The sequence below is a fragment of the Chiloscyllium plagiosum genome, chromosome 12 (genome assembly GCF_004010195.1).
Source record: "Chiloscyllium plagiosum isolate BGI_BamShark_2017 chromosome 12, ASM401019v2, whole genome shotgun sequence".
NCBI classification, from domain to species: Eukaryota; Metazoa; Chordata; class Chondrichthyes; order Orectolobiformes; family Hemiscylliidae; genus Chiloscyllium; species Chiloscyllium plagiosum.
This window is the reverse complement of record NC_057721.1, coordinates 2,415,982-2,442,515: the sequence shown is the minus strand read 5'-3', so window position 1 is coordinate 2,442,515 and position 26,534 is coordinate 2,415,982. Positions and strand designations below refer to the sequence as shown.

General features: G+C 45.8%; 1 protein-coding gene across 3 annotated transcripts in view; it reads right to left on the bottom strand.

The window, feature by feature from the left end:
- phex (phosphate regulating endopeptidase homolog, X-linked) overlaps positions 1 to 26,534 on the bottom strand; it is a 127,830-nt gene that overhangs the window by 71,291 nt on the left and 30,005 nt on the right. For all 3 annotated transcript variants that reach the window (XM_043700276.1, XM_043700274.1, XM_043700275.1), the window contains exons 6-13: positions 23,014 to 23,097; positions 16,737 to 16,882; positions 16,512 to 16,605; positions 15,439 to 15,567; positions 7,336 to 7,437; positions 6,229 to 6,306; positions 3,688 to 3,791; positions 2,914 to 2,972 (exon numbers count right to left, since the gene is read on the bottom strand). In XM_043700276.1, coding sequence (XP_043556211.1) covers positions 2,914 to 2,972; positions 3,688 to 3,791; positions 6,229 to 6,306; positions 7,336 to 7,437; positions 15,439 to 15,567; positions 16,512 to 16,605; positions 16,737 to 16,882; positions 23,014 to 23,097 — 796 coding nt within the window. The remainder of the gene's footprint in view (positions 1 to 2,913; positions 2,973 to 3,687; positions 3,792 to 6,228; positions 6,307 to 7,335; positions 7,438 to 15,438; positions 15,568 to 16,511; positions 16,606 to 16,736; positions 16,883 to 23,013; positions 23,098 to 26,534) is intronic.

Genomic DNA, 26,534 nt, shown 5'->3' with positions numbered 1-26,534 from the left:
GTTCGACAAGGTTCCCCATGGGAGACTGATTAGCAAGGTTAGATCTCATGGAATACAGGGAGAACTAGCCATTTGGATACAGAACCGGCTCGAACGTAGAAGACAGAGGGTGGTGGTGGAGGGTTGTTTTTCAGACTGGAGGCCTGTGACCAGTGGAGTGCCACTAGGATCGGTGCTGGGTCCACTGCTTTTTGCCTTTTATATAAACGATTTAAATGTGAAAATAGGAGGCATAGTTAGTAAGTTTGCAGATGACACCAAAATTAGAGATGTACTGGACAGCGAAGAAGGTTATCTCAGATTATAATGGGATCTTGACCAATGAGCTGAGATGTGGCAGATGGAGTTTAATTTAGATAAATGTGAGGTGATGCATTTTGGGAAAGCAAATCTTAGCAGGACTTATACACTTAATGGTAAGGTCCTGGGGAGTGTTGCTGAACAAAGGGACCTTGGAGTCCAGGTTCATAGCTCCTTGAAAGTGGAGTCGCAGGTAGATAGAATAGTGAAGGCAGCGTTTGGTACGCTTTCCTTTATTGGTCAGAGTATTGAGTAGAGGAGCTGGGAGGTCATGTTGCGGCTGTACAGGACATTGGTTAGGGCCGGAGTGGGACCATTCGGAGCGGCCGGTTTGGCACGAGCAATTTGGCGTGGCCAGTTTGGCGCAGCCCATTTTGGCACAGCCTCATATAGGCGCAGAACTGTTTTGTAGTTATTCAGTACTTTGTATTAAAATAAAATATAACCCATTAAAATGATATTCTGTTGAAATTGAAGAAATTCAGGGAAGCAGATGCTAGAATACAGACACTTGTAAGAAGATTTAGTGAGAGAAATGGCATTGAGTATTTACGAGGGATTGCCCATAATTTTGAATAAATGTCATATTTCAGATTTTTCGTATTTACCTTACTTCTTTCATTTTTATTTTCTTTTTAACATTTTTACTGAAGAGGATAAACATTATTTTTCTTTTTATTGCCTTCATTAATGCTTGTAACTAAGCCTGAAAAGGAATAAATATGAGCAGCGCCGAAACAGTTCCGCACCTAAATGGGTCTGTGCCAAAACAGGCTGCGCCAAACCGGCCGCGCCGATTCACACGCGCCAAAGTGACTGCGCCGAATGGTCCTACACCCTGGTTAGGGCACTGTTGGAATATTGCGTGCAATTCTGGTCTCCTTCCTATCGGAAAGATGTTGTGAAACTTGAAAGGGTTCAGAAAAGATTTACATGGATCTTGTCAGGGTTGGAGGATCTGAGCTGAACAGGCTGGGGCTGTTTTCCTTGGAGCGTCCGAGGCTGAGGGGTGACCTTATAGAGGTTCATAAGATCATGTAGGGCATGGATTGGGTAAATAGACAAGGTCTTTTCCCTGGGTGAGTCCAGAACTAGAGGGCATAGGTTCAGGGTGAGAGGGGAAAGATATAAAAGAGACCTAAGGGGCAACATTTTCACACAGAGGGTGGTATGGGTATGGAATGAGCTGCCAGAGGATGTGGTGGAGGCTGGTACAATTGCAACATTTAATAGGCATCTGGATGGGTATATGAATAGGAAGGGTTTGGAGGGATATGGGCTGGGTGCTGGCAAATGACACTTGATTAGGTTGGATATCTGGTTAGCATAGATGAGTCGGACCGAGGGGTCTGTTTCTGTGCTGTCCATCTCTATGACTCTACAGCTTCAAACCTCAGCACAAACTCCACTACCCAGCTCCTAATTCCTTGGTAAAGGTTGAAACAGGCTGTTCAAAACCTCATTACCTTTGCCCCTAAAGGGCATCTAGAAAGTGGAGGATGTGACACAGTGGTCATGTCTCTGAATTAGTAATTAAAATTACTGAGTAACCCATTCTTGATTAGCCCGTATGTTCAAATCCTACCACAGCAACTCAAGGTATTTAAATTAATTTAATAAAGTCAGGATTTTTAAAAAATCTAGTCTCATTAAATGTGATCATAAAACTTATTGATCCTCATTTGAAACCTTTCTGGTTTACCAATGCCACTGAGGTCGGGAATCTACCGTCCTTATCTGGTCTCATCTACATGTGACTTTTTGTTGCCCTCTGGAGTGATCCAGCAAGCAACTCAGCCCATGGCCAAATAAGGATGGTCAACAAATGCTGGCCTTGCCAGCTACTCCTTCAACCATTGAAGAATTTAATATATCCTCTCCATCACAAAGATGACCTACTTTCACCTTCAGAACAGTTTTGCCTCTGGCTCTGACACTCTGACACAAGATTAGCTCCCGCCCAATTCAACTTCTGTTTAGCTAAATCTCTGCTCCCCATGTGTCAGGGGCAGGGTTGGGGGCGCTACTGATGGGATGTCTCAAGGACTCAATGGGCTGAACAGTCTACTCCTGGGCATATTTCTCCAGGACCTACTGCTGATCCACTGCCTCTGTGGGCGCCCTCTGTGCCTCCTTCACCACAAACATTCAACCTTAACTCTGAAAGACCAGTGCCTGGATTCTGCAGCACTCTCTCCAGCTGCCCGTGAGGACATCCCTCAAACACTATGTCTTTAACCAACCGTTTTCGATCATTGCTATAGCCCTGACTCTATCCTTCTCCTATGGTTGAGGAAGTCTCGCTATAAATTATTTCAAAACTTTTTGTCATGAAGGCTCCACGATCGCGTCTTCCATTCTGGGCTGGTGTGAGTAAGACAGTTTGATCTCTGTCTGTTTTCCATGGACACCTCCTATGAGGTAGCCTGAGACATAGCCGCCCTTTCTGGACGGCAGTGTGAAAGCCAGTGGGTGAAGGAAGTGGCTGACTGTGGTGGAGCTGAGAAGGATGAACACAGTCTTATTTGTGTCTCATACAACCCAGACATTAGGTATTCACTCTAATGAAGACAGCAGCTACACTCATCCAAAAACCAAAAGAAAGATACTCACTGATCTGGTTAGTGGTTGGGGAGTAGAAGGCATTAACTGTGGTGGGACTTGTGTACCATCTGCACAAAAAGGAGACAGTCAGATTAGACAAACCACCTCCCATGCATTTCAGAACAGTTCAGAGCACGTATACGTTTGAAAGCACCTTCGGAGGTTAATGGGCAATGCAATTCCAAGCACAGTGGATAATATTCCAGAGGCTGATCCATATCATTGGCTCGGCTGATTTGGAGGTAAAGGAGCTGTATTTTAACATCAACCCCAGACAGGAGCAGCTCATCACAATCACAGAGCTCAAAAGAAGATCATTTCCAGTTTTTGGAATGGGCTTTCTGCTCCATGCAACCACTCTTAAAGGTTTGTTTTTAAGAAAAAAAACATTTAGAGAAATAATTACCATATTGAGATTTGCAACATTGGTCTCCTTTTTGTGAAGGGGGGGGGGGGGGGGGGTGCACAAAAAGAACATGAGAGTGGAGGTTGGGACTGCCCCAGTTTGAGTGGGCAGTGAGAGGGGGCACATCGAGACAAAGCAGGGGACCTCACATGGAGCCACCATGTTTCCACAGGGTCTATACTGGAGGTCACCAGAAACGTCCTGGTGAGGTTTGGAGACCCAGGATAGTCATGCACACTCACACACTTTGCAAAGTGCGAGATCTCCTTTTGATTTGATTTGATTTGATTTATTTCTGTCACGTGTACCGAACTGCGATGAGAAGTCTCATCAGGCCCCCTGTCTGTGACAGCATCAGAAAGCAAACATACACTCACTCTGTCTTTGAAACATGGCTCCTCAAGTAGGAGAAACCCGTCTGAGAGAAGAACTGAAGGGACCGCAGGACGTTGTCGAAGTACTCGGTGTGTGAGACAGTCAGCTGCAGAGACAAGGGGGCAAAGCCAGTCACAAACATTGGTGAACGCTTGGGCACAGCTCCTAGTTCAGTCCCTCAAGTCTGCTCCACCACTGCCTCAGCAGGTTAGAGTAGGCACTCACTGAGGAATCACAGCCAGTTCGGTATTCCTGAGCAGCTTCTGCACATGTCACAAATGTTATCTTTCACACAAGCTGCTCAGGAAGATCATCAGAACAGAAGAACTCAGAGCAGGAGTAGGCCATTCAGCCCCTCAAGCCTTGGCCACCATTCAATACAATCATGGCTGATCTCATTTCCTGCCCGCTCTCATAACCCTTAAACCAATTACTAAATAAATACCTGAGTATCTCCTCCTTAAATTTACTCAATGTCCCAACATCCCACTGCACTCTGAATTCCAGATGTACAAGAATCCTTAAAAGAAGTAAATACTCCTCACCTCGGTTTTAAATCTGGCCCTAATCCTAAAACTAAGACCTTTTGTTCCAGATTACCCCGCATTTTTGGCAGCACAGTGGCTCAGTGGTTAGCACTGCTGTCTCATAACACCAGGGACCCAGGTTCAATTCCAGCCTCGGGTGACTGTCTGTGTGGAGCTTGCACATTCTCCCTGTATCTGCATGGGTTTCCTCTGGCTGCTATAGTTCCCTCCCACATCCAGGGATGTGCAGGTTAGGGTGGATTGGCCATCCTGAATTGCCCATAGTGTTCAGGGATGTGCAGGTTAGGGTGGATTGGCCATGCTGAATTGCCCATAGTGTCCAAGGATGTGCAGGTTAGGATGGATTGGCCATGCTGAATTGCCCATAGTATCCAAGGATGTGCAGGTTAGGGTGGATTGGCCGTGCTGAATTGCCGATAGTATCCAAGGTTGTGCAGGTTAGGTAGATTAGATTATAGATTAGATTACTTTACAGTGTGGAAACAGGCCCTTCGGCCCAACAAGTCCACACCGACCCGCCGAAGCGCAACCCACCCATACCCCTACACATCTACCCCTTACCTACCAGTACGGGCAATTTAGCATGGCCAATTCACCTGACCTGCACATCTTTGGACTGTGGGAGGAAATGCAGGGTTACAGGGATAGGGCAAGGATGTGGATCTTGATGGGATGCTGTTTGGATGGTCAGGGTGGACTCGATTGGCCAAGTGGCCTGCTTCCACTCTGTAAGGATTCTATGAGGAAGCAAGCTGTCTACATCTATTTTGTCAATCTCCTATAGCATCTTATATCCCTCAATCATATCTCCTTCTATTCTTCTAAACATCTGACAGTCTCGGTCCAATCTCTCTTCATAAAACAACCCTCTCATCACTGGAATCAAGGCAGTGAACCTTCTCTGAACAACCGCCAATATAATTGCACTTTTAAATAACTCCAGGACAAAGTAGAACAGCCCAGTTTGGAGAGATATGTTCCCGGGACAATCAGAAACCAGATTGTCAAACCAGGACACAGACATTAATGAAATGGATAAGAAGTAAATCCAGTCACATAAGTGACAATTCGGGTAAAAATACTGGTTTTGTTTTTGGACTGAGTTCCAATGATTAGGATTATTCATCTGCTGCTTTATAGCAGCATTTTCAGTGTTGAGTTCTAGTCAGGAATGGGTCCAGATATCTTCAACATTGAACCTCTCACAGTTCATAGGGTTTCCACTGCTGAGTTGGAATAAGGTGGTGGGTTCGAATCTGGCTCCAGGACTAGGTTATTGCACTGTGAAAATGCTGCAACTCGCAAAGGACCCATTCAAACAAGGACCTGCGCCCCACCAATCTCTCAGGGGGATGGGGGGGAAAGGTGTAGAAGATCTGACGGATCCTCAAAGAAAAGCTGAGCAATTTCCCCTCAGTGCACAGGTTGTGGAGGCGGCAAGGGGACCGCACGCACGTTTTGGGGGCAGCTCTCCCACTCCCACTGGTTGTCAAAGCTGGCGTTGTCATGGCAGGGAGCGGAGATTGTTGGGAAGTCTCAGCTTCTCAACATGATCTCCTTCCGTTCAAAGAGCAAAGTGAGCAGAGATCTGACAGAGTCCCTGGGTCATTCTCAGGGTCAGGTTTAGGGGGTCAGGAGATGGGGCAATTAACCCTGAACACTGACAGAACTTCCTCCGAGTTCATAATTACCTGCCTTTTGGGAATGTCTGACTCAGTTACCTTGGTAGAATACATTTTCCCCTTCTATAACACAAAACCTCTTCAATAAAGTGATAAGTGTGCATTTTTGAAGAATCTGAGGTTTCTAGCATGTGAAAATAAATGAACAAAATGTCATTCATTTCCCAAAGGTTTTGCTTCCCTATTGATTTTCCCAAACAGGATGGTCCCACACGGATCCAGCCCTCAGCTTCCCTGAGCCCACTGAATGGTGTAAACATGAGAACAATTCAAACTATACCACACTGTCCGAACCAGCAATCAACTACTTTACATTTCTGAAGTAGGCGTTGATGATGGTATCATTCAGTATGAAGTCTGGGTATCCTATTTTGGCAAGAACTCCATGTGCCTGGAAGGGAAACAACAAGTCAATAAATTAATCTAATGGAGAAGAACACAGCAGTGCACAACCTCTGCTGAAAAACTGTTCAGGTCCTCAAGTTCTGCTCCACCATTCCATGACCAACGTGACTGCAACCCAACTCCACACATTGCCTCTCTTGTTGGCCATTTACAAATCCCTCTACCTATGCCTTAAAATATTCAATGGATGCCTGCATCCACAGCTCTCCAGGGAAGAGAGTTTCAAAAATTCAGGAGAAGAAATCCCTCCTCATCTCCATCTTAAATGGGAGACCACCCTGCCCTCCGCCACCACGATCCCTCCTTCCAGGGTCTCCCATGAGCCCTCACCGTCAAGTCTTCTCAGGAGCTTAAGTGTTTCGGTAAAGGTCACCTCTCACTCATTCTAAAACGTCAACAGATACAGGCCTGCTCTTTCTTTGTATGATAACTTGCGCCACCGCCCCAAGTGTCAGTCGCGTGGATATTTTTTGAACAGTTCTCAGGTATTTATATCCTTACCTAAATAAGGACTAAGACTGAACACAGTACTGCAGAGGTGGCTTCTCAATACTCCATATAACTCGAGCAAAAACGGTTAAATGCACAGTGGTGGGAGCCCTTGGCATGCGGTTTACTGCATGCAGATTGAGTTGGAGTGTGCATCACTCTCTGCAAACGTGGTGACTTCCCTGCATTTTTCACTATCCAGAGCGATCAGTAAGTGACAGCACCTCTACAAGTGAATCAGATTTCGGTCTGCCCTCCCAAACACTTGTTTGTTCAGTCTGCACTCCGACTGAGCAAGGCTCCAGGACAACGCCACTAACCTGCAAACTTTAAGATTAGATTAGATTAGATTACTTACAGTGTGGAAACAGGCCCTTCGGCCCAGCAAGTCCACACTGACCGTCCGAAGAGCAACCCACCCAGACCCATTCCCTTACATTTACCCCTTCACCTAACACTACGGGAAATTTAGCATGGCCAATTCATCTTTTAAACGTGTCTTATTTTCAAAGATGCAAAAGCCCACCTTCTCTTTAGCTTTGGTCTTGGTTTCTGGATCCATCCAGTCATTTTCTTTTTCCAGCATGTCCACAAATGCCCAGCGAATGCCAGCGACCAAGTCTTCAGTCTGCAAATAAAGGAGCCCCAACTTTAAACATTCATTAATGGCTGTGTGGATTAAAACAGACTGGGATAGTCAGAAGAGGGTGGGTCCCTTCTATGGCTACATTATTGAACCTATGATAAAGTGTTGGGGAGTCAACAGTCGAAAGTTTCCATTTTGTAAGTCTCCATTTAGCAATAATAATTTGCCTGGCAGGTTCAAAATGGACGCTGCAGTCACAGTGACCGTGAGAACATGAATTGCAAGAATGCAGGAGTCTCTGTACAACCTTGGAGATGTTTCTGTATACGCTTCTTCCCAGTCTTATGATTAGACTGATCAACAGAACACTGTTAACTGGCTTGCTTTATCTACTTTTTACTGATGAGAACATTACATTGTGAGGGAACTGAAACATGCGAAATGGTTCCGCACTTAAGGGCTACAAAATATGCTGCCTTTCCGTTAGAAATCAGAGATCAATTATTCGCACATTCAGGGATATCTACGATTGATCCTCTGGATTATTGACTGTGATCACTTGCCGGCCAAAATACAATAACGTGTGCTGTTTTTGCAATATACATGTTTCCCTATATTTTCTGAACCAAAATTTTGATGCCGTGATTCTCTTCCCAACATAGGGAATATTTCTCTAGGCTGATGAAGTGACCGAAAGTTTGAATCAGATGTAATGCAGTGGTGGGAGCCCCTTGGGTATTTTACCTTAAGGCCACTCCTTGTGTCCAAACAGACGATTAGCCCCTCGCCTAGTGAGGCTTATACCTTGGAGAGATCGACCGAACCGCCGCTCAAATCCGGGAGAATAAGGTTTGAAGGCTTTTTTTAATGAAGGTGCTTTAGGTTGCTGCAGGGTGACCTTGGCTATTCTGCATTGTTTCTGCAATAAAGGAGTTGGGACAGGGAAGTGTTCCCTATTACCTGATGGATGTGGCTTAGAGAGCTGACTTCTTTACATATGGCCAGTTAAAGTTATGAGGTTATGAAGAACAAGGAGGACAGGCCCAGTAAATTTCTCACTCCATAGTATTGATACGGCCGGTTGAAATTTGTTTATTTTGGAGAAAGGACTCATAAGGTACAATGGGACAGTCCCTCACTGTAGTTGGAAAGACTACTCCCATTCAGACTGTGTGAGAGAAAATACCGGATCAGGAAAATGGCTTGTTCTAGGGGCCCCTCAGATAAATTGGACATTTTGATAAATTCTGTGTGTGAATTGGGCAATTTGGTAAATTGCAATATACAAATTAAAGGACTTCCAGTTTGAATGATTGCACGATTGTGTGACTGTGATTGTGTGACTGTGTGTGTGTGAGTAACTTTGTGTCTGTGTGTGTCTGTGACTGTGTGTGTATGACTGTGTGTGTGCGACTGTGTGTGTGCGACTGTGTGTGTGCGAGTGACTGTGTGTGTCTGTCTGTGTGTGTGACTGACTGTGTGTGTGAGAGTGTGAGAGTGACTGTGTGTGTGTGTGTGTGTGTGTGTGTGTGTGTGTGTGAGAGACAGAGAGAGATATATCAACAAATGGGTGAAATGAACACAAATAACCGATAAGCCATTTCCATCCGATGGCACATTTAATAGCGACTGGGAGCCAAGGTGGAAAGCACCGTTTCAGGTGTTGCTGACTACCCCCACGGCTGTGAAACTACAAGGACAACTCTGCTGGATTCAGGGACTGACTGTTAATGAGTCACAGAACATAGAACATTACAGCGCAATGTTGCACCGGCCTGTGAAATTAATCTGATGCCCATCTAACCTATACTGTTCCATTATTATCCATACGTATGTCCAATGCTCATTTAAATGCCCTTAACGTCGGTGACTCTGCTACTGTTGCAGGCAGGCCGTTCCAAGCCCTTACTAGTCTCTAAGGAAAGAAACTACCCCTGACATCTGTCCAAAATCTATCATTCCTCAATTTAAAACTATGCCCCCCTCATGTTAGCCTTCACCATTTGAGGAAGAATGGTCTCACTGTTCGTCCTATCGAACCCTCTGATTATCTTATACGTCTCGATTAAGTCAACGCTCAATCTTCTCTCCAATGAAAACAACTTCAGTTCCGTCAGCCTTTCCTCATAAGACCTTCCCTCCATACCAGGCAATATCCTACTAAATCACCTTCAATCCCATGCCTCTGTATTTTGTGCAACAGCCTACCGTGGGGAACCTTATCAAACACCTTACTGAAATCCATATACACCACATCAACCACTTTACCCTCATCCAGCTGTTTGGTCACCTTCTCAAAGAACTCAATGAGGTTTGTGAGGCACAGCCTTCCCTTCACAAAAACATGTTGACTATCCATAATCAAATTATTCCTTTCCAGATGATTATAAATCCTATCTCTTATAATCTTTTCCAATATCTTACCCACAACTGAAGTAAGGCTCACTGGTCTATAATTACCAGGGTTGTCTCAAATCCCCTTCTTAAACAAAGGAACAACATTCGCTATCCTCCGGGTTCTGGCACTACTCCTGTCGATGATGATGACATGAAGATCAAAGCCAAAGGCTCTGCAATCTCCTCCCTGGCTTCCCAGAGAATCCGAGGATAAATCCCATCTGGCCCTGGGGTCTTATCTATTTTCAGATCTTCCAAAATTGCTAAAACCTCCTCTTTGTCAACCTCAATCCCATCTAATCTTGTAGCCTATATCTCCATATACTAACACTGCCCTTTTCCAACGTGGATACTGACAAAAAGTATTCATTAAGTGCTTCCCGATGGCCTCAGTTTCCACACACAACTTTCCACTACTATCTTTGATCGTCCCTAATCTTACTCTCATCATTCTTTTAATCCTGACATACCTAAAGAAGGCCTAAGGGTTTTCCGTGATCCTATCCGCCAACAACGTCTCATGTCTCCTCCTGGCTCTTCTTAGCCCTCTCTTTAGGTCTTTCCTGGCTGACGTACAACTCTCAATCCCCCTAACTGAGCCTTCACGCCTCAAGCTCACATAAGCCGCCTTCTTCCTCTTGACAAGAGCTTCAACTTCTTTAGCAAACCATGGCTCCCTCTCTCAACAACTACCTCCCTACCTGATAGATATATAATTATCAAAGACCCGCAGCAGCTGTTCTTTGAACAAGAGCCACATTTGAATTGTGCCCATCCCCTGCAGTTTCTTTCCCCATCCTATGCATCCTAAATCTTGCCTAATCGCATCAGAATTGAAGTCAGTGAAGGGACAGACAAGGATTAAGGAAAAAAATGCATTGGATACTGGTGACTTTGATGACTTTGGGGGGATTTACTTTGGAGGCAGAAGGATTTCAGACTGACACTGATTTGTTTCCGGGAGGGTGACTAAGATGAGGTCTACTATTAGCATATTCAAGGATATCTTATGATTGACAGTCTGGATTATTAACTATTGATCTCTCGATGGCTTAACTAAAATAAAGTGTGCTTTTTTGCAACTTATGTGTGGTCCGAGAATTTCTGAGCCGACACCTACACTCACATTTCTCCCTAGTTAGGGCTTAGAAAGGACGGGCAATTAAAGACCAGCAATTAGTCAGTGTGATTTTCTGGTAACTCTCCTCACTGGGAAGGATTCATGGCAGTTTTAATCCATGGATTTTAGAAAAGTAGAGAGATCTGCAGCACCAGAAGGAGGCCATTCAGCCCGTACTGTCCATACTGGAAAGTAGTTCTAACACTTCCAAACCCCAGATTCTAGCTCTTGTTTCCTTGTCCCTTGAACTGAGTGGCTTGTCAGAGCTGTTTCAGAGTCATAGAGATGTACAGCATGAAAACAGACCCTTTTGGCTAATTCATTTGTGTCAACCAGATATCCTAATTTAATCTAATCCCAATTGCCAGCATTTGGCCCATATCCCTCTAACGCATAAGACCATAAGACATAGGAGCAGAAATTAGGCCATTCAGCCCATCAAGTCTGCTCTGCCACTCAATCATGGCTGATACGTTTCTCAACCCCATTCCCCTACTTTCTCCCTGTAACCCTTGATCCCCTTGATATTCAAGAACCTATCTATCTCTGTCTTAAATATACTCACTGACCTGGCCTTCACAGCCTTCTGTGGCAATGAATTCCCCGCTCTCTGGCTGAAACTTCTCCTTATCTCCGTTCTACAAGGCCTTCCCTTTATTCTAAGGCTGTGCCCTCGGGTCCTCGTCTCTGCTACCAATGCAAACATCTTCCCAACATCCACTCTGTCCAGGCCATTCAGTATTCCATAAGTTTCAATTAGATCCCTCCCCTCCCCCATCCTTCTACATTCCATCGAGTATAGGCCCAGAGACCTCAAATGTTCCTCACATGTTAAGCTTTTCATTCCTGGGACCGTTCTTGTGAACCTCCTCTGAGCCCCATCCTTCCTGAGATATGGGGCCTAAAACTGCGCACAATACTCCATACATAGTCTGACCAGAGCCTTGTAGTGCCTCAGAACCACATCTCTACTTTTATATTCAAGTCCTCTCAAACTAAATGCCATCATTGCGTTTGCCTTCCTAACTCTTGACTCAACCTCCAAGTTTACCTCGAGAGAATCCTGGACTAGAACTCCCAAGTCTCTTTGCACTTCAGGCTTCTGAATTTTATCAAATTTAGAAAATTTAAAACCATTCTATTCATATACACAACCAGTTGCCTCTTAAATGTTATAATTGTACCCACCTCCAACATTTTCTCTGGCAACTCATCCCATCGATGCACCACCCTGTGCATGAAAAGGCATCCTTAGGTCCCTTTTACATCTTTTCCCTCTCACCTTAAATCTATGCCCTCTGGTTTTGGACCCCTCTATCCCAGGGAAAAGACCTTGGCTATTCACCCTATCCATGCCCGTCATGATTTTATAAACTTCTCTAACGTCACCCCTCAGCCTATGAAACTCCAGGGAAAATAACCCCAGCCTATTCAGCCTCTTATGACTCAAACTCTTCAACCCCGGCAACATCCTTGTGAGACGTTTCTGTTTATGCTGGTGCTCCCAACTCGAAATTCAGATACTATACCTCTCCACTATACTGTCGAGAGAGGGTTTAATAAATTGGCAAATAACCTTTTGAGGTGTGCTATGATGTAACGTTAACCTCAGCAGTTATTAGTTAAGGACTCTGGGCAATAAATGCTGGCATAGCCAGCGATGCCCTTATCCCATGAATGAGCAAGACATCTTTTCTGAAGCCTTTCAAGTTTCACAACATTCTTCCGATAGGAAGGAGACCAGAATTGTGCGCAGTATTCCAACAGCGGCCTAACCAATGTCCTGTACAGCCGCAACATGGCCTCCCAACTCCTGTACTCAATACTCTGACCAATAAAGGAAAGCATACCAAACGCCCCCTTCACTATCCTATCTACCCGTGACTCCACTGTCAAGGAGCTATGAACCTGCAATCCAAGATCTCTATTCAACAACACTCTCCAGGACCTTACCATTAAGTGGTTAAGTCCTGCTCTGATTTGCTTTTCCAAAATACAGCACCTCAATATTTATCTAAATTAAATCTGTCACACTTGTCAGCTGAATGGCCCATCTAGTCAAGATCCCATTGTAATCTGAGGTAACCTTCTTCACTGTCAACTACACCTCCAACTTTGGTGTCATCAGCAAACGTACTAACTCTGGACCCTTGCGGCACTCCACTGGTCACAGGCCTCCAGTCTGAAAAGCAACTTTCCACCACCACCCTCTGTCTTCTACCTTCAAGCCAGTTCTGTATCCAATTGACTAGTTCTCCCTGTAGACCATGTGATCTAATCCTGTCAGTCTACCATGAGGAACCTTGTCGAATGCCTTATTGAAGTCCATACAGATCATGTCCACTCCTATGTCCTCATCAATACTCTTCATTATTTCTTCAAAAACGTCAATCAAGTTAGTGAGACATGAGTTCCCATGCACAAAGCCATGTTGACTATCCCAAATCAGTCCTCGCCTTTCCAAACATTTATAATTCCTATCCCTTACGATTCCCTCCAACAACTTGCCCACTACCGAGGTCAGGCTCACTGGTCTATAGTGACTTGTCCTTACCACCTTTCTTAAACAGTGGCACCACGTTTGCCAACCTCTAGTCTTCTGGCACCTCACCTATGACTATCGATGATGCAAATATCTCAGCAAGAGGCCCAGCAATCACTTCCCTAGCTTCCCGCAGAGTTAGAGGATACACCTGATCAGGCCCAGGGGATTTATCCACCTTTATGCATTTAAAGACATCCAGCACCTCCTCCTCTGTAATATGGACATTTTTCAAGATATCACCATCTGTATCCCCACAGTCTATATCTTCCATGTCCTTCTCCACAGTAAACACTGATGCAAAATACTCATTTAGTGTCTCCCCCATCTCCTGCTGTTCCACACATAGGTTGCCTTGCTAATCCTATTCTCTTCTTAGTTACCCTTTTGTCCTTAAAATATTTATAAAAATCCTTTGGATTCTCTTTTAGAATTTGCCAAAGCTATCACACGTCCCATTTTTGCCCTCCTGATTTCCCTCTTAAGTATACTCCTACTTGCCTTTATACTCTAAGGATTCTCTTGATCTCTCATGTCTATACTTGACATATCCTTCTTTCTTTTTCTTGACCAAACCCTTATTTTCTCTAGCTATCCAGCATTCCCTATACCTACCAGCCGTGCCTTTCACCCTAAGAGACTCGAGACTCGCATTATCTCATTTTTGAAGGCTTTCCATTTCCCTTTACTTGCAGACATCCACTCCCAATCAACCTTTGAAAGTTCCTGCCTAAAACTGTCAAAATTGGCCTTCCTCCAATTTAGCACTTCAACGTTTAGATCCGGTCCATCCTTTTCCATCACTATTTTAAACTAATGGAATCATGGTTGCTGGCCCCAAAGTGCTCGCCCACTGACACCTCAGACACCTGCCCTGCCTTATTTCCCAAGAGTAGGTCAAGTTTTGCACCTTCTCTAATAGGTACATCCACATACTGAATCAGAAAATTGTCTTGTACACACTTAACAAGTTCCTCTCCATCTAAACCCTTAACGTTATGGCAGTCCCAGTCGATGTTTGGAAAGTTAAAGTCCCCTACCATAACCACCCTATTATTCTTACAGATAACTGGAATCCCCTTACAAATTTGCTTCTCAATTTCCCACTGACTACAGGGGGGTCGATAATACAATCCCAATAAGGTGATTATCCCTTTCTTATTTCTCACTTTCAACCAAATAACTTCCCTGGATGTATTCCAGAACAGAGGAACTCACACTAAAATATACACATTTGTCTTCTTTAGACACTTAGAATATTTAGAAAATGAAGATTTATGGTGCAAATGAGGCTACTGGCCAACAGAGAGAGTCATGCAGCCTAATCCCATTTCTCAGCTCTTGGTCCAGATTCATCCATAGGACGTGCTAATATGAAGGGGTTTCAATTTTGTCTACTTATGTTTTAGTAACTGTTGTCAAGTTTATCATTAAACCCAGATAATTTATTTAGTTAATACATTAATAATGGGGTGGCACGGTGGCTCAGTGGTTAGCACTGCAGCCTCACAGCACCAGGAACCTGGGCTCAATTCTTGCCTCAGGCAACTGTCTGTGGAGTTTGTGCATTCTCCCTGTGTCTGTGTGGGTTTCCTCCCACAGTCTAAAGATGTGCAGGTCAGGTGCATTGACTGTGCTAAATTGCCCATCTTGTTAGGTGCATAGTGTCAGGGGTAAATAAGGAAATGGGACTGGGTGGGTTACTGGTGGGTCAGTGTGGACTTGTTGGGCTGAAGGGCCTGTTTCCGCACGGTAGGGAATCTAATTTTTAAAAAATCCTGGAGGTTAGGGACCTCAGCTGCATATTCTGATACCTCCAATACAGAGGTAAAGGCTGTTTAGATTTGAAGGTTAATATGGGACCGTTCACACAAGCCAATTATGCAGTCAGGTCTTTAAAGGTGTAGTTAAAAAGCATGCTGCCCATTTATATACCCAATGGGGTAAACACACAGAGCTGATGAACAGACACAACAATACTTACCAGCTGTTTCTTGTCCTCCTGAAAATGTGCTTCAACAAACATCCTGCCAACGGCATCCGGGAGAACATACTCAACAAAGTCCACACACTTGTCCCAACGTGGAGACAGCGATGTCGCCCCTGTTATCACCTGAAAACAGGTTCCCAAAATTCAGTACTGTTTCCAGTTCCGGTTTTGCTCTTGGTCTAGCATCTCACCCCATTGCCCCTCCCAAAGAATTGATTGACTCATAGAACATCGAACAATACAGCACAGAACAGGCCCTTCGGCCCACGATGTTGTGCCGAACATTTGTCCTAGCTTAAGTACCTATCCAATTGCCGCTTAAAGGTCGCCAATGATTCTGACTCCGCCACTCCCACGGGCAGCGCATTCCATGCCCCCACCACTCTCTGGGTAAAGAACCCACCCCTGACATCCCCCCTATACCTTCCACCCTTCACCTTAAATTTATGTCCCCTTGTAACACTCTGTTGTACCCGGGGAAAAAGTTTCTGACTGTCTACTCTATCTATTCCTCTGATCATCTTATAAACCTCTATCAAGTCACCCCTCATCCTTCGCCGTTCCAACGAGAAAAGGCCGAGAACTCTCAACCTATCCTCGTACGACTTCCTCCTCTGCTCCTCCACCTCACTAAGAACCCTACCGTTAACCCTGTATTCCGCATTCTTATTTGTCTTTCCAAAATGGACAACCTCACACTTGACAGGGTTGAACTCCATCTGCCACTCCTCAGCCCAGCTCTGCATCATATCATGTTCCTCAGTTCGAATCACAACACCCACTACCTATTATTCACCTGTGCAGTTTATTGGACGCAATGGAGCAAATGGTGTGTGATACAATGGGTAAGACACTCTGGTCTTTGCCAGCCATGGCACACTCTCTCATCTCTATTCCCGATGAAGGATTTTTGCCCGACAGGTCGATTTTCCTGCTCCTCGGATGCTGCCTGACCTGCTGTGCTTTTTCCAGCACCACTCTGATTTAAACTCTGGTTTCCAGCATCTGCAGTCCTCACTTTTGCCTACACTCTCTCATCCTGCTTCCCTGCAGTGTTCTGCACCTACCTTTAAAAATTCCAGACGGCGGGTCAGGAAACGTTGACTGAGGTTAGTGATCCTCCGGTACACAATCCTCCAGACAACATAGTTGGCGATTGTTCTGTGACAGGGTGATAGAATTAGACAGTTATTTCATGGGGTGGAACTCAAGCACTGAGATCCCCTCGATAACTACGAGAGGGGTCCAAAACTGAGTAACAGCTGGTAACTCTCACACTGTAGCATCAATACCTGTTATCCACCGTGTCTAACAGCTGGAACAAATCCTTAAAGTATTGCGGCACGTAGACTATGACCTCTTCCGACGTGTTGATGTGTGAAAGTTCAGGGTAAAGATCAGTATCGATGACCAGCTTCAAATAACGCAGCCAGTCAAACTGAGGACACAAGAACATTCGTCAGCAGCGATTGCAGTGTTTGCGCATTACAGCCTGAATCAGACAACAGCTGCAGCCAAGCTCCCAGTGGGAAGTGAGAACTCTATACAGCCCACACCGTTCTGTACACGACCGGAATCTCAGGCATTATTTGTTCTCTCCAATTAACCCAAGAACCTGGCAGCTGAGAGCCTGGAGCTTTCCGGAAATCTTGCAGCAAGCAAAGAAGAAGAAGACATGTACATGACAGGCAGTGGAGGCAGTAGGAGGGCACTATACACAGAGTGGGGGTGAGAATTGGGGGTACAATTGTAAAGGGGTGGGGGGGGGGGGGTACATGAGCAGAGGGACCTAGGTCACAGATCACTGAAGGTGGAGAGCACAGTGAATAAAGCATGCAGTATCCTCGGCTTCATTAATTGTGACCTCCAGGGACAAGAGTAAGGAAGGTGATGTTGAACTCGTACAAGACATCTTTTAGAGCCCAGCTGGAATGTTGCGTACAGTTCTGGGTGTCCACTATAGGAAATGCAGCAGAGAGAGTGTAGAGGGGAGCCTTACATGACTGGTCGGGAAATTATTGGAGAAGATTCTTCGAGACAGCATTTGGAAAAGAATGGATTTATTAGGGATCGTCAGCGTGGTTTTATGCAGTGGGTGTCCTGTCTCACAAACCTGATTCAAGTTTTTGAGGAAGTGACAAAGATGACTGATGAGGCCAGGGAACGGTTGTTGTCTACATGGTCTTTACTCAAGCATTTGACAAGGTCCCTCATGATAGGCTGGTCCAGAAGATTAAGTCACACGGCGAGTTGGAATCAAAATGAGTTTGACCATAGAAGACAGAGGGTTAGTTGTGGAGGGGTATTTTTCTGAGTGGAGTCTGTGACCAGTGGTGATCCACAAGGAGCAGTGCTCGGACCTCTATTGTTTATTTTGGATGAAAATGTAGGTGGTCTGATTCGTAAGTTTGCAGGCGACATGAAAATTGGTGGAATTGTGCTCAGTGAGGAAGGTTATAAAAAGGATGCAAGCAAGAGGCTGGAAGAACACAGCAAGCCAGGCAACAGAGGTGGAGAAGGAAGGAAGGGTTACACCTGAAATGTTGACTTCTCCACCTCTTCATGCTGCCTGGCTTGCTGTGTTCTTCCAGCCTCCTGTTAATCTACTTTGGATTCCAGCATCTGCAGTTTATTTTTGTCTCTATAAATAGGATGCAGCAGGATATAGATCAGCTGGAGTTTAATGTGGACAAGGGTGAGGTGATGTATTTGGGAAGTCAACTACAAGAGGAAAGTATATAGTAAATGGCAGGATCCTTAGAAGCAGAGGGATCTTGGGGAACAAGTCCATAGCTCCTTGAAAGTGGTAAGACAAGTGGATAACTTGATAGAGAAAGCAGGCGGGGCACTGAGTATAAAAGTTGACAAGTCATGTCGCAGCTTTGGGCAGGCCACATTTGGAGTTCTGTGTGCAGTTCTGGTCTGCAGACTGTAGGAAGGATATGGTGGATTTGGAGAGGGTGTAAAACAGGTTTACCAGGATGTTGGATAAAAGCAAATTACTGCGGATGCTGGAATCTGAAACCAAAAGAGAAAATGCTGGAAAATCTCAGCAGGTCTGGCAGCACCTGTAAGGAGAGAAAAGAGCTGACGTTTCGAGTCTAACTGACCCTTTGTCAAAGCGTTTTGACAAAGAGTCAGTTAGACTCGAAACGTCAGCTCTTTTCCCTCCTTACTGCCAGACCTGCTGAGATTTTCCAGCATTTTCTCTTTTGGTTACCAGGATGTTGTGTGGGTTGGAGTATATTAGCCATAAGGAGAGGTTGGTGGATTAATTGCAGGAGAGCTTCAGAAGGCTGAAGGGAAACTTGATCGGAGTATACTAAATCATGAGAGGATTGGATGGACTGAAAATATCAAATAGTAGGGCCACAGGTTGAAAGTGAAAGGGGGTAAGATGAAAGGGAGATGTGTGAGCAAAGTTCTTGTTTTTACACAGAGTAGGGTAGTGCCTGGGATATGCTGCCAGGGGAGGTGGTCAAAGCAGAGATGAGAGCAACATTTAAGAGGCATTTAGACAGACTTGTGACCAAGCAATAGTCTAGTGGTTTGACTATTAGCCCACAAACTCAGCTAATGTTCACTACAGCAGATACTGGAATTTAAATTCAATTAAAGAAGTCTGGAATTAAGAATCTACTGATGACCATGAAACCATTGTTGATTGTTGTAAAAACCCCATCTGGGGCACTAATATCCTTCAGGGAAGGGGAAATCTGCTGTCCTCACCTGGTCTGGCCTACATGTGACTCCAGACCCACAGCAATGTGGTTGACTCTCAATTGCCCCCTGAACTGGCCTAGCTAGACACCCAGTTTTTCCAACTGCTACAAAATCTCAACAAAACAAAAAACAAAACCAGACAGACCACCTGGCATCAAAGTCAATTACAGACACAGCCTGGTTGACCCTGCAAAGTCCCCCTTCAGTGATAAGGATAGATTGAAGAAGTTGGGGCTGGTTTCTTTGGAGAGAAGGAAACTGAGAGGAGATTTGATTGAAGTTTCCAAAGTCATGAGCTGGGCTGGATCGATTAAAGTCGATGTGGGGAAGCTGTTCCTGCTAGGAACAGGAAACAAAATGAGAGAGCATAGGTTCGCGGTGATGTGCAAATGAAGCAAGGGCGATGGAAGGACAAACGTTTTCTCACAGCGGGGACTTCAGGGTCTGGACTACACTGCCTGGAAATGGGGTGGAAGCAGGCTCCATTAAGGCAGTCAAGAGTGTGTTGGATGGTTATCTGGATCAGAATAATGTGCAAGGTCATGGGGAAGAAGGCAGCAGATTGGTAACTGGATGGGACAAATGGCCTCCTCTGTGCCATGACAATGCTGCAATTCTAGGATATGAACATACAACATGGAATGGAAGTAGGCCATTCAGCTCCTCTGCCATTCGGTAAGATCCTCGTTGATCCACTTTGAATGGCAGATTCCTGTCAATCTTCAATAAATTTTGATTCCCTGTGATAACCAGAATCCATCTTACTCTGCCTTAAACATATTCAACGCTGGGAAAGCTAGGACTGCAGATGCTGGGGCTTATGCCTGAAACGTCGATTCTCCTGCTCCTCGGATGCTGCCTGACCTGCTGTGCTTTTCCAGCACCACACGCTCGACTCTGATCTCCAGCACCTGCAGTCCTCACTTTGACTGCATGCAGTGCGAAGAGACAGGAGAAGCAGTAAATGAATATTTCTCGTCAGTATTAAAACAGAAAAAAGACAATTGTCAAGGAAAATAATCAGTTACAGGCCATTAGAGTAGACAGGATTGAGGTTCACAAGGAGGAAGTGTTAGCAATTCTGTAAAATGTGAAAACAGATAAGTCCCCTGGACTGGATGGGATTTATCCTGGGATTCTCTGGGAAGGCAGGGAGGAGATTGCCGAGCCTTAGGCTTTGATCTTTAGGTCGTCATTGTCTACAGGAATAGTACCAGCGGATTTGAGGTTCGTAAATGTTGTCCCCTTGTTCAAGAAGGGGAGTAGAGACAACCCTGGTAATCATAGACCACTGAGCCTTACTTCAGCACTGGGTAAAGTGTTATAAGAGTAAAGAGTTATAAGAGATCGGTTTTATAATCATCTAGAGAGGAATTAGTTGATTAGGGATAGTCAGCATGGTTTTGTGAAGGGTAGATCGTGCCTCACAATCCTGATTGAGTTCTTTGAGAAGGTGATCAAACAGGTGGATGGTAAAGCGTTTGATGTGGTGTATATGGATTTCAGTTCGATAAGGTTCCCCACTGTAAGGTATTGCAGAAGATACAGAGGCATGGGATTGAGGGTGATTTAGTGGCTTGGATCAGAAATTGGCTCACTGAAAATAGACGGACTGTGGTGATTGATGGGAAATGTTCATCCGGGAGTTCAGTTACTAGTGGGGTACCGCAAGGATCTGTTTTGGAGTCACTGCTGTTTGTCATTTTTATAAATGACCAAGAGGAGGGCATAGAAGGATGGGTTAGTAAATTTGCAGATGACACTAAGGTCGGTTGGGTTGTGGATAGTGCTGAAGGATGTTGCAGGTTACAAAGGGACATAGATAAGCTGCAGAGCTGGGTTGAGAGCTGGCAAATGGAGTTTAATGTGGAAAAGTATGAGGTGATTCACTTTGGAAGGAGCAACAGGAATGCAGAGTACTGGGCTAATGGTATGATTCTTGGTAGTGTGGGTTAACAGAGAGATCTCAGTGTCCATGTGCATAGATCCCTGAAAATTGCCACCCAGGTTGATAGGGTTGTTAAGAAGGCATTCAGTGTGTTAGCTTTTATTAGTAGAGGAATTGAGTTTCGGAGCCATGAGGTCATGCTGCAGCTGTACAAAACTCTGGTACATCTGCACTTAGAGCACTGCATACAGTTCTGGTCACCACGTTATAGGAAGGATGTGGAAGCTTTGGAAAGGGGTGCAGAGGAGATTTACTAGGATGTTGCCTGGTATGGAGGGGAGATCTTATGAGGAAAGGCTGAGAAATTTGAGGCTGTTTTTGTTAGAGAGAAGTAATTTGAGAGGGGACTTAATTGAGACATAAGATAATCAGAGGATTAGATAGGGCAGACATCGAGAGCCTTTTTCCTTGGATGGCGATGGCTAGCATGAGGGGCATAGCTTTAAACTGAAGGGTGATAGATTTAGGACAGATGTCAGAGGTAGTTTCTTTACTCAGAGAGTAGTAGGGACATGGAACGGTCTCCCTGTAACAATAGCAGACTCGCCATTTTTACGGACATTTAAATGGTCATTAGATAAACATATGGATGAGAATGGAATAGTGTAGGATTGATGGGCTTCAGATTGGTTACACAGGTCAATGCAACATTGAGGGCCGAAGGGCCTGTATTGTGCTGTAATGTTCCGTGTTCTCTATGAATCAGAGGAGGTGTTGTGCTTTCTTGACCATAGCATCAACGTAGGTGGACTAGGACTGATTGTGCAGCAGGTCAGGCAGCATCAAAGGAACAGGAGAATCGATGTTTCGGGCATAAGCCCTTACGTCGATTCTCCTGCTCCTTGGATGCTGCCTGACCTGCTGCGCTTTTCCAGCAACACATTTTTAAGCTCTGATCTCCAGCATCTGCAGCCCTCACTCTCTCCTCGGACTGATTGTTGGTGATCATCACGCCAAGGAACTGGAAGCTGTCAACCCTCTTCACCTCAGCACCTTTGATGAAGACAGTAGCGAGCCGTCCACCTTGCTTCCTGAAGTCAATGACCAGCTCTTTGCTGTTCCCGAGTCTCAGCCTGAATGACATCATTACATTGGGTGGCACTAAACACACTCCTCAAATTAACCCTTTCAGACCTTTATACCCTCACATAACCATCAGCAGGGCCAACATTCACTGTCTGTTCCTAATTGCCCTTGCAGGGAGTTGCTTGGTCAGCAATTTTGGAGAGCAGTTAAGAATCAACCACATTTCTTGGGTCTGGAGTCACGGGTAGGCCAGACCAGGTAAGGATGGCAGATTTCCCTCCCTAGAGGACATTACTGGTCACATGGTCACATCACTGACACTAGCTTTTAATTCCAGATTTATTAACTCAATTTAATTTCCACCAGCTGCCTTGTGGGATTCAAACCAGTGACAGTACCACTATCTCCCACGTCCCATGAAGTACCCTCAGGTTGACTCAGTGCTGCTGCCCATTGCTACAGAAGACCTTGCCTATCCATCACCCGCCTCCGACCCACTCCTGATTGAAGCCGCTCGGTGGGCCAATGAGGCGTTTCTCCGTCTGAAACAGCATCCCGTCCCTGACTCAAGACGTGGCGGGAAACCGGGAATTAGCCAGGCGTCAGGGCTCCCAGCCCAACCTCCTGGTGCAAGTCAAGTTGACAAGCAGTAAAGCAGTGCCTGGGCTGTACCTGGGTTGGGGGGAGTGGTCAGTGTATGTCCATGCACCACAGGATCACTTACAGCATCAATCAGGAATGGTATTGAGATAAACTGAACGTACGCAATGTGGAAAATGATGGAGACACATTTGAACTACTTTCCTCACACAAATACCACTGGGACATGATAGAGTTTCCACACATTAGCATGCATAAAATTGGTCACATACCCGTGGGATGGTTTCTTGTAACTTGAGCACACTGAGTTTATTATACAGAGCCTCACTGGTCCTGTTACTGTGTGGAATCAGAATCTGCAATGTGCAAATTGTATGGAATTATAACCAACTGTTCAGACACTGCATGACCGTTACAATGTTCCCACTAATATTTTGTACAAGTACTGATTATAGTTGGCCTGATGGGGTGTTTTTCTTTCTCAACCCTTGTGAAAGGAGACTTGCTTTAAGCATTTTTGAAGTAGTCAGAGATTTTAGTGTTATAACTCAGGAAAGGCTCCAAATTATTTGCTTTATCTCTCTCGAGGCACACAGTGTTTGACAGACTATTGCATAGAAAAAGACAGAGGAGGCTATTCAACCCAATAGGTCTATGGCCCATAGCCATCTCCTTCCTAACAAGGGATACTGCAGGGGGATACTGCCTACCAGGGGACAATAGCAGCAGACAGAGCAATGGCACCATAGCAGGGAGGTCAGAGGGCAGAACAGCAGTAGTAACAGGGGTCTCAATCATCAGGGGCACGGACAGGCCTTTCTGTAGAGACTTCAGGATGGTGTGTTGCCTCCCTAGCACCAGGGTCAAGGATACTTCTGAGTGGGCGCAGGACATTCTCAAAATAATGAGGGAGCAGCTCGAAGCCATGGCACACATTGGTACTCACAGCATTGGCAGGAAGAGCGACAAGGTGCTGCAAAGGGAATACAGAGAGTCGGGTCAGAAGTCAAAACGCAGGGCCTCTCTAGAGTTGTCACCTCGGGATTACTGCCCGTGCCAAATGCCAGTGAGGCTGGGAATAGGAAGACAGTACATTTAAATATGTGGCTAAAGATATTGGTGTAGGAGGGAGAGCTTCAGATATGTGGACAATGTCTTCCAGAGCAGGTGGGACATGTACAAGGGGGATGATGGGACATGTACAAGGAGGATGGTGGGACATGTACAAGGAGGAAGGTGGGACATTTACAAGGAGGATGGAAGGTGGGACATGTACAAGGAGGATGGAAGGTGGGACATGTACAAGGAGGATGGTGGGACATGTACAAGGAGGATGGAAGGGGGGACATGTACAAGGAGGATGAAAGGTGGGACATGTACAAGGAGGATGGAAGGTGGGACATGTACAAGGAGGATGGGAGGATGGAAGGTGGGACATGTACAAGGAGGATGGTTGGTGGGACATGTACAAGTCGGATGGATGGTGGGACATGTACAAGGAGGATGGACGGTGGGACATGTACAAGGAGGATGGAAGGTGGGGCATGTACAAGGAGGATGGAAGGTGGGACATGTACAAGGATGATGAAAGGTGGGACATGTACAAGGAGGATAGAAGGTGGCACATGTATAAGGTGGATGGAATTAGGGACATGTACAAGGAGGATGTTGGGACATGTATAAGGAGGAAGGATGGTGGGACATGTACAAGGAGGATGTAAGGCAGGACATGTACAAGGAGGATAGATGGTGGGACATGTACAAGGAGGAAGGTGGGACATGTACAAGGAGGATGGAAGGTAGGACATGTACAAGTCGGATGGATGGTGGGGCATGTACAAGGTGGATGTAAGGTGGGACATGTACAAGGAGGATGGTGGGACATGAACAAGGAGGATGGATGGTGGGACATGTACAAGGAGGATGGATGGTGGGACATGTTCAAGGAGGAAGGTGGGACATGTGCAAGGGGGATGGAAGGTGGGACATGTACAAGGAGGATGGAAGGTGGGACATGTACAAGGAGGATGTAAGGCAGGACATGTACAAGGAGGGTAGATGGTAGGACATGTACAAGGAGGAAGTTGGGACATGTACAAGGAGGATGGAAGGTAGGACATGTACAAGGTGGATGTAAGGTGGGACATGTACAAGGTGGATGTAAGGTGGGACATGTACAAGGAGGATGTTGGGACATGTATAAGGAGGAAGGATGGTGGGACATGTACAAGGAGGATAGATGGTGGGACATGTACAAGGAGGAATGTGGGACATGTACAAGGAGGATGGAAGGTAGGACATGTACAAGGTGGATGTAAGGTGGGACATGTACAAGGAGGATGGTGGGACATGAACAAGGAGGATGGATGGTGGGACATGTACAAGGAGGATGGATGGTGGGAGATGTTCAAGGAGGAAGGTGGGACATGTGCAAGGGGATTGGAAGGTGGGACATGTACAAGGAGGATGGAAGATGGGACATGTACATGGTGGATGGAAGGTGGGACATGTACAAGGAGGATGGATGGTGGGACATGTACAAGGAGGATGGAAGGTGGGACATTTACAAGGAAGTTGGAAGGTGGGACATGTACAAGGAGGATGGAAGGTGGGACATGTACAAGTAGGATGGAAGGTGGGACATGTACAAGGGGGATGGTGGGACTTGTACAAGGAGTATGGTGGGACATGTACAAGAAGGATGGAAGGTGAGACATATTCAAGGAGGAAGGTGGGACATGTACAAGGGGGATGGAAGGTGGGACATGTACAAGGAGGATGGAAGATGGAACATGTACAAGGAGGAATGTGGGTCATGTACAAGGAGGATGGTGGGACATGTACAAGGAGGATGGTGGGACATGTACAAGGAGGATGGAAGGTGGGACATATACAAGGGGGATGGAAGGTGGGACATGTACAAGGAGGATGGAAGGTGGGACATGTACAAGGAGGATGGATGGTGGGACATGTACAAGGAGGATGGAAGGTGGGACATGTACAAGGAGGATGGAAGGTGGGACATGTACATGGAGGATGGAAGCTGCGACATGTACAAGGAGGATGGATGGTTGGACATGTACAAGGAGAATGGATGGTGGGAGATGTACAAGGAGGAAGGTGGGACATGTGCAAGGGGGATGGAAGGTGGGACATGTACAAGGAGGATGGAAGGTGGGACATGTAAAAGGAGAATGGAAGATGGAACATGTACAAGGAGGAAGGTGGGACATGTACAAGGAGGATGGTGGGACATGTACAAGGAGGATGGAAGGACATGTACAAGGAGGATGGAAGGTGGGACATGTACAAGGGGGATGGAAGGTGGGACATGTACAACGAGGAAGGTGGGACATGTACAAGGGGGATGGAAGATGGGACATGTACAAGGAGGAAGGTGGGACATGTACAAGGAGGATGGATGGTGGGACATGTACAAGGAGGAAGGTGGGACATGTACGAGTGGGATGGAAGGTTGGACATGTACAAGGAGGAAGGTGGGACATGTACAAGTGGGATGGAAGGTGGGACATGTACAAGGAGGAAGGTGGGACACGTACAAGGAGGATGGATGGTGGGACATGTACAAGGAGGAAGAATGCACCCAAACTGGAGGGGTACCAACAGGAATGTTTGCTAATGCCACTCGGGAGGGATTAAACTAGTGTGGCAGCGGGATAGGAATGAGAGCAGGAGGTTAACAAGTAAAATGACCGAGGAGGGGTCACAGACCTCGGCCAGTAAAGTGAAGAGGCAAAAGAGACTGGGAGAGGTTACTGAACACAGTGAGACT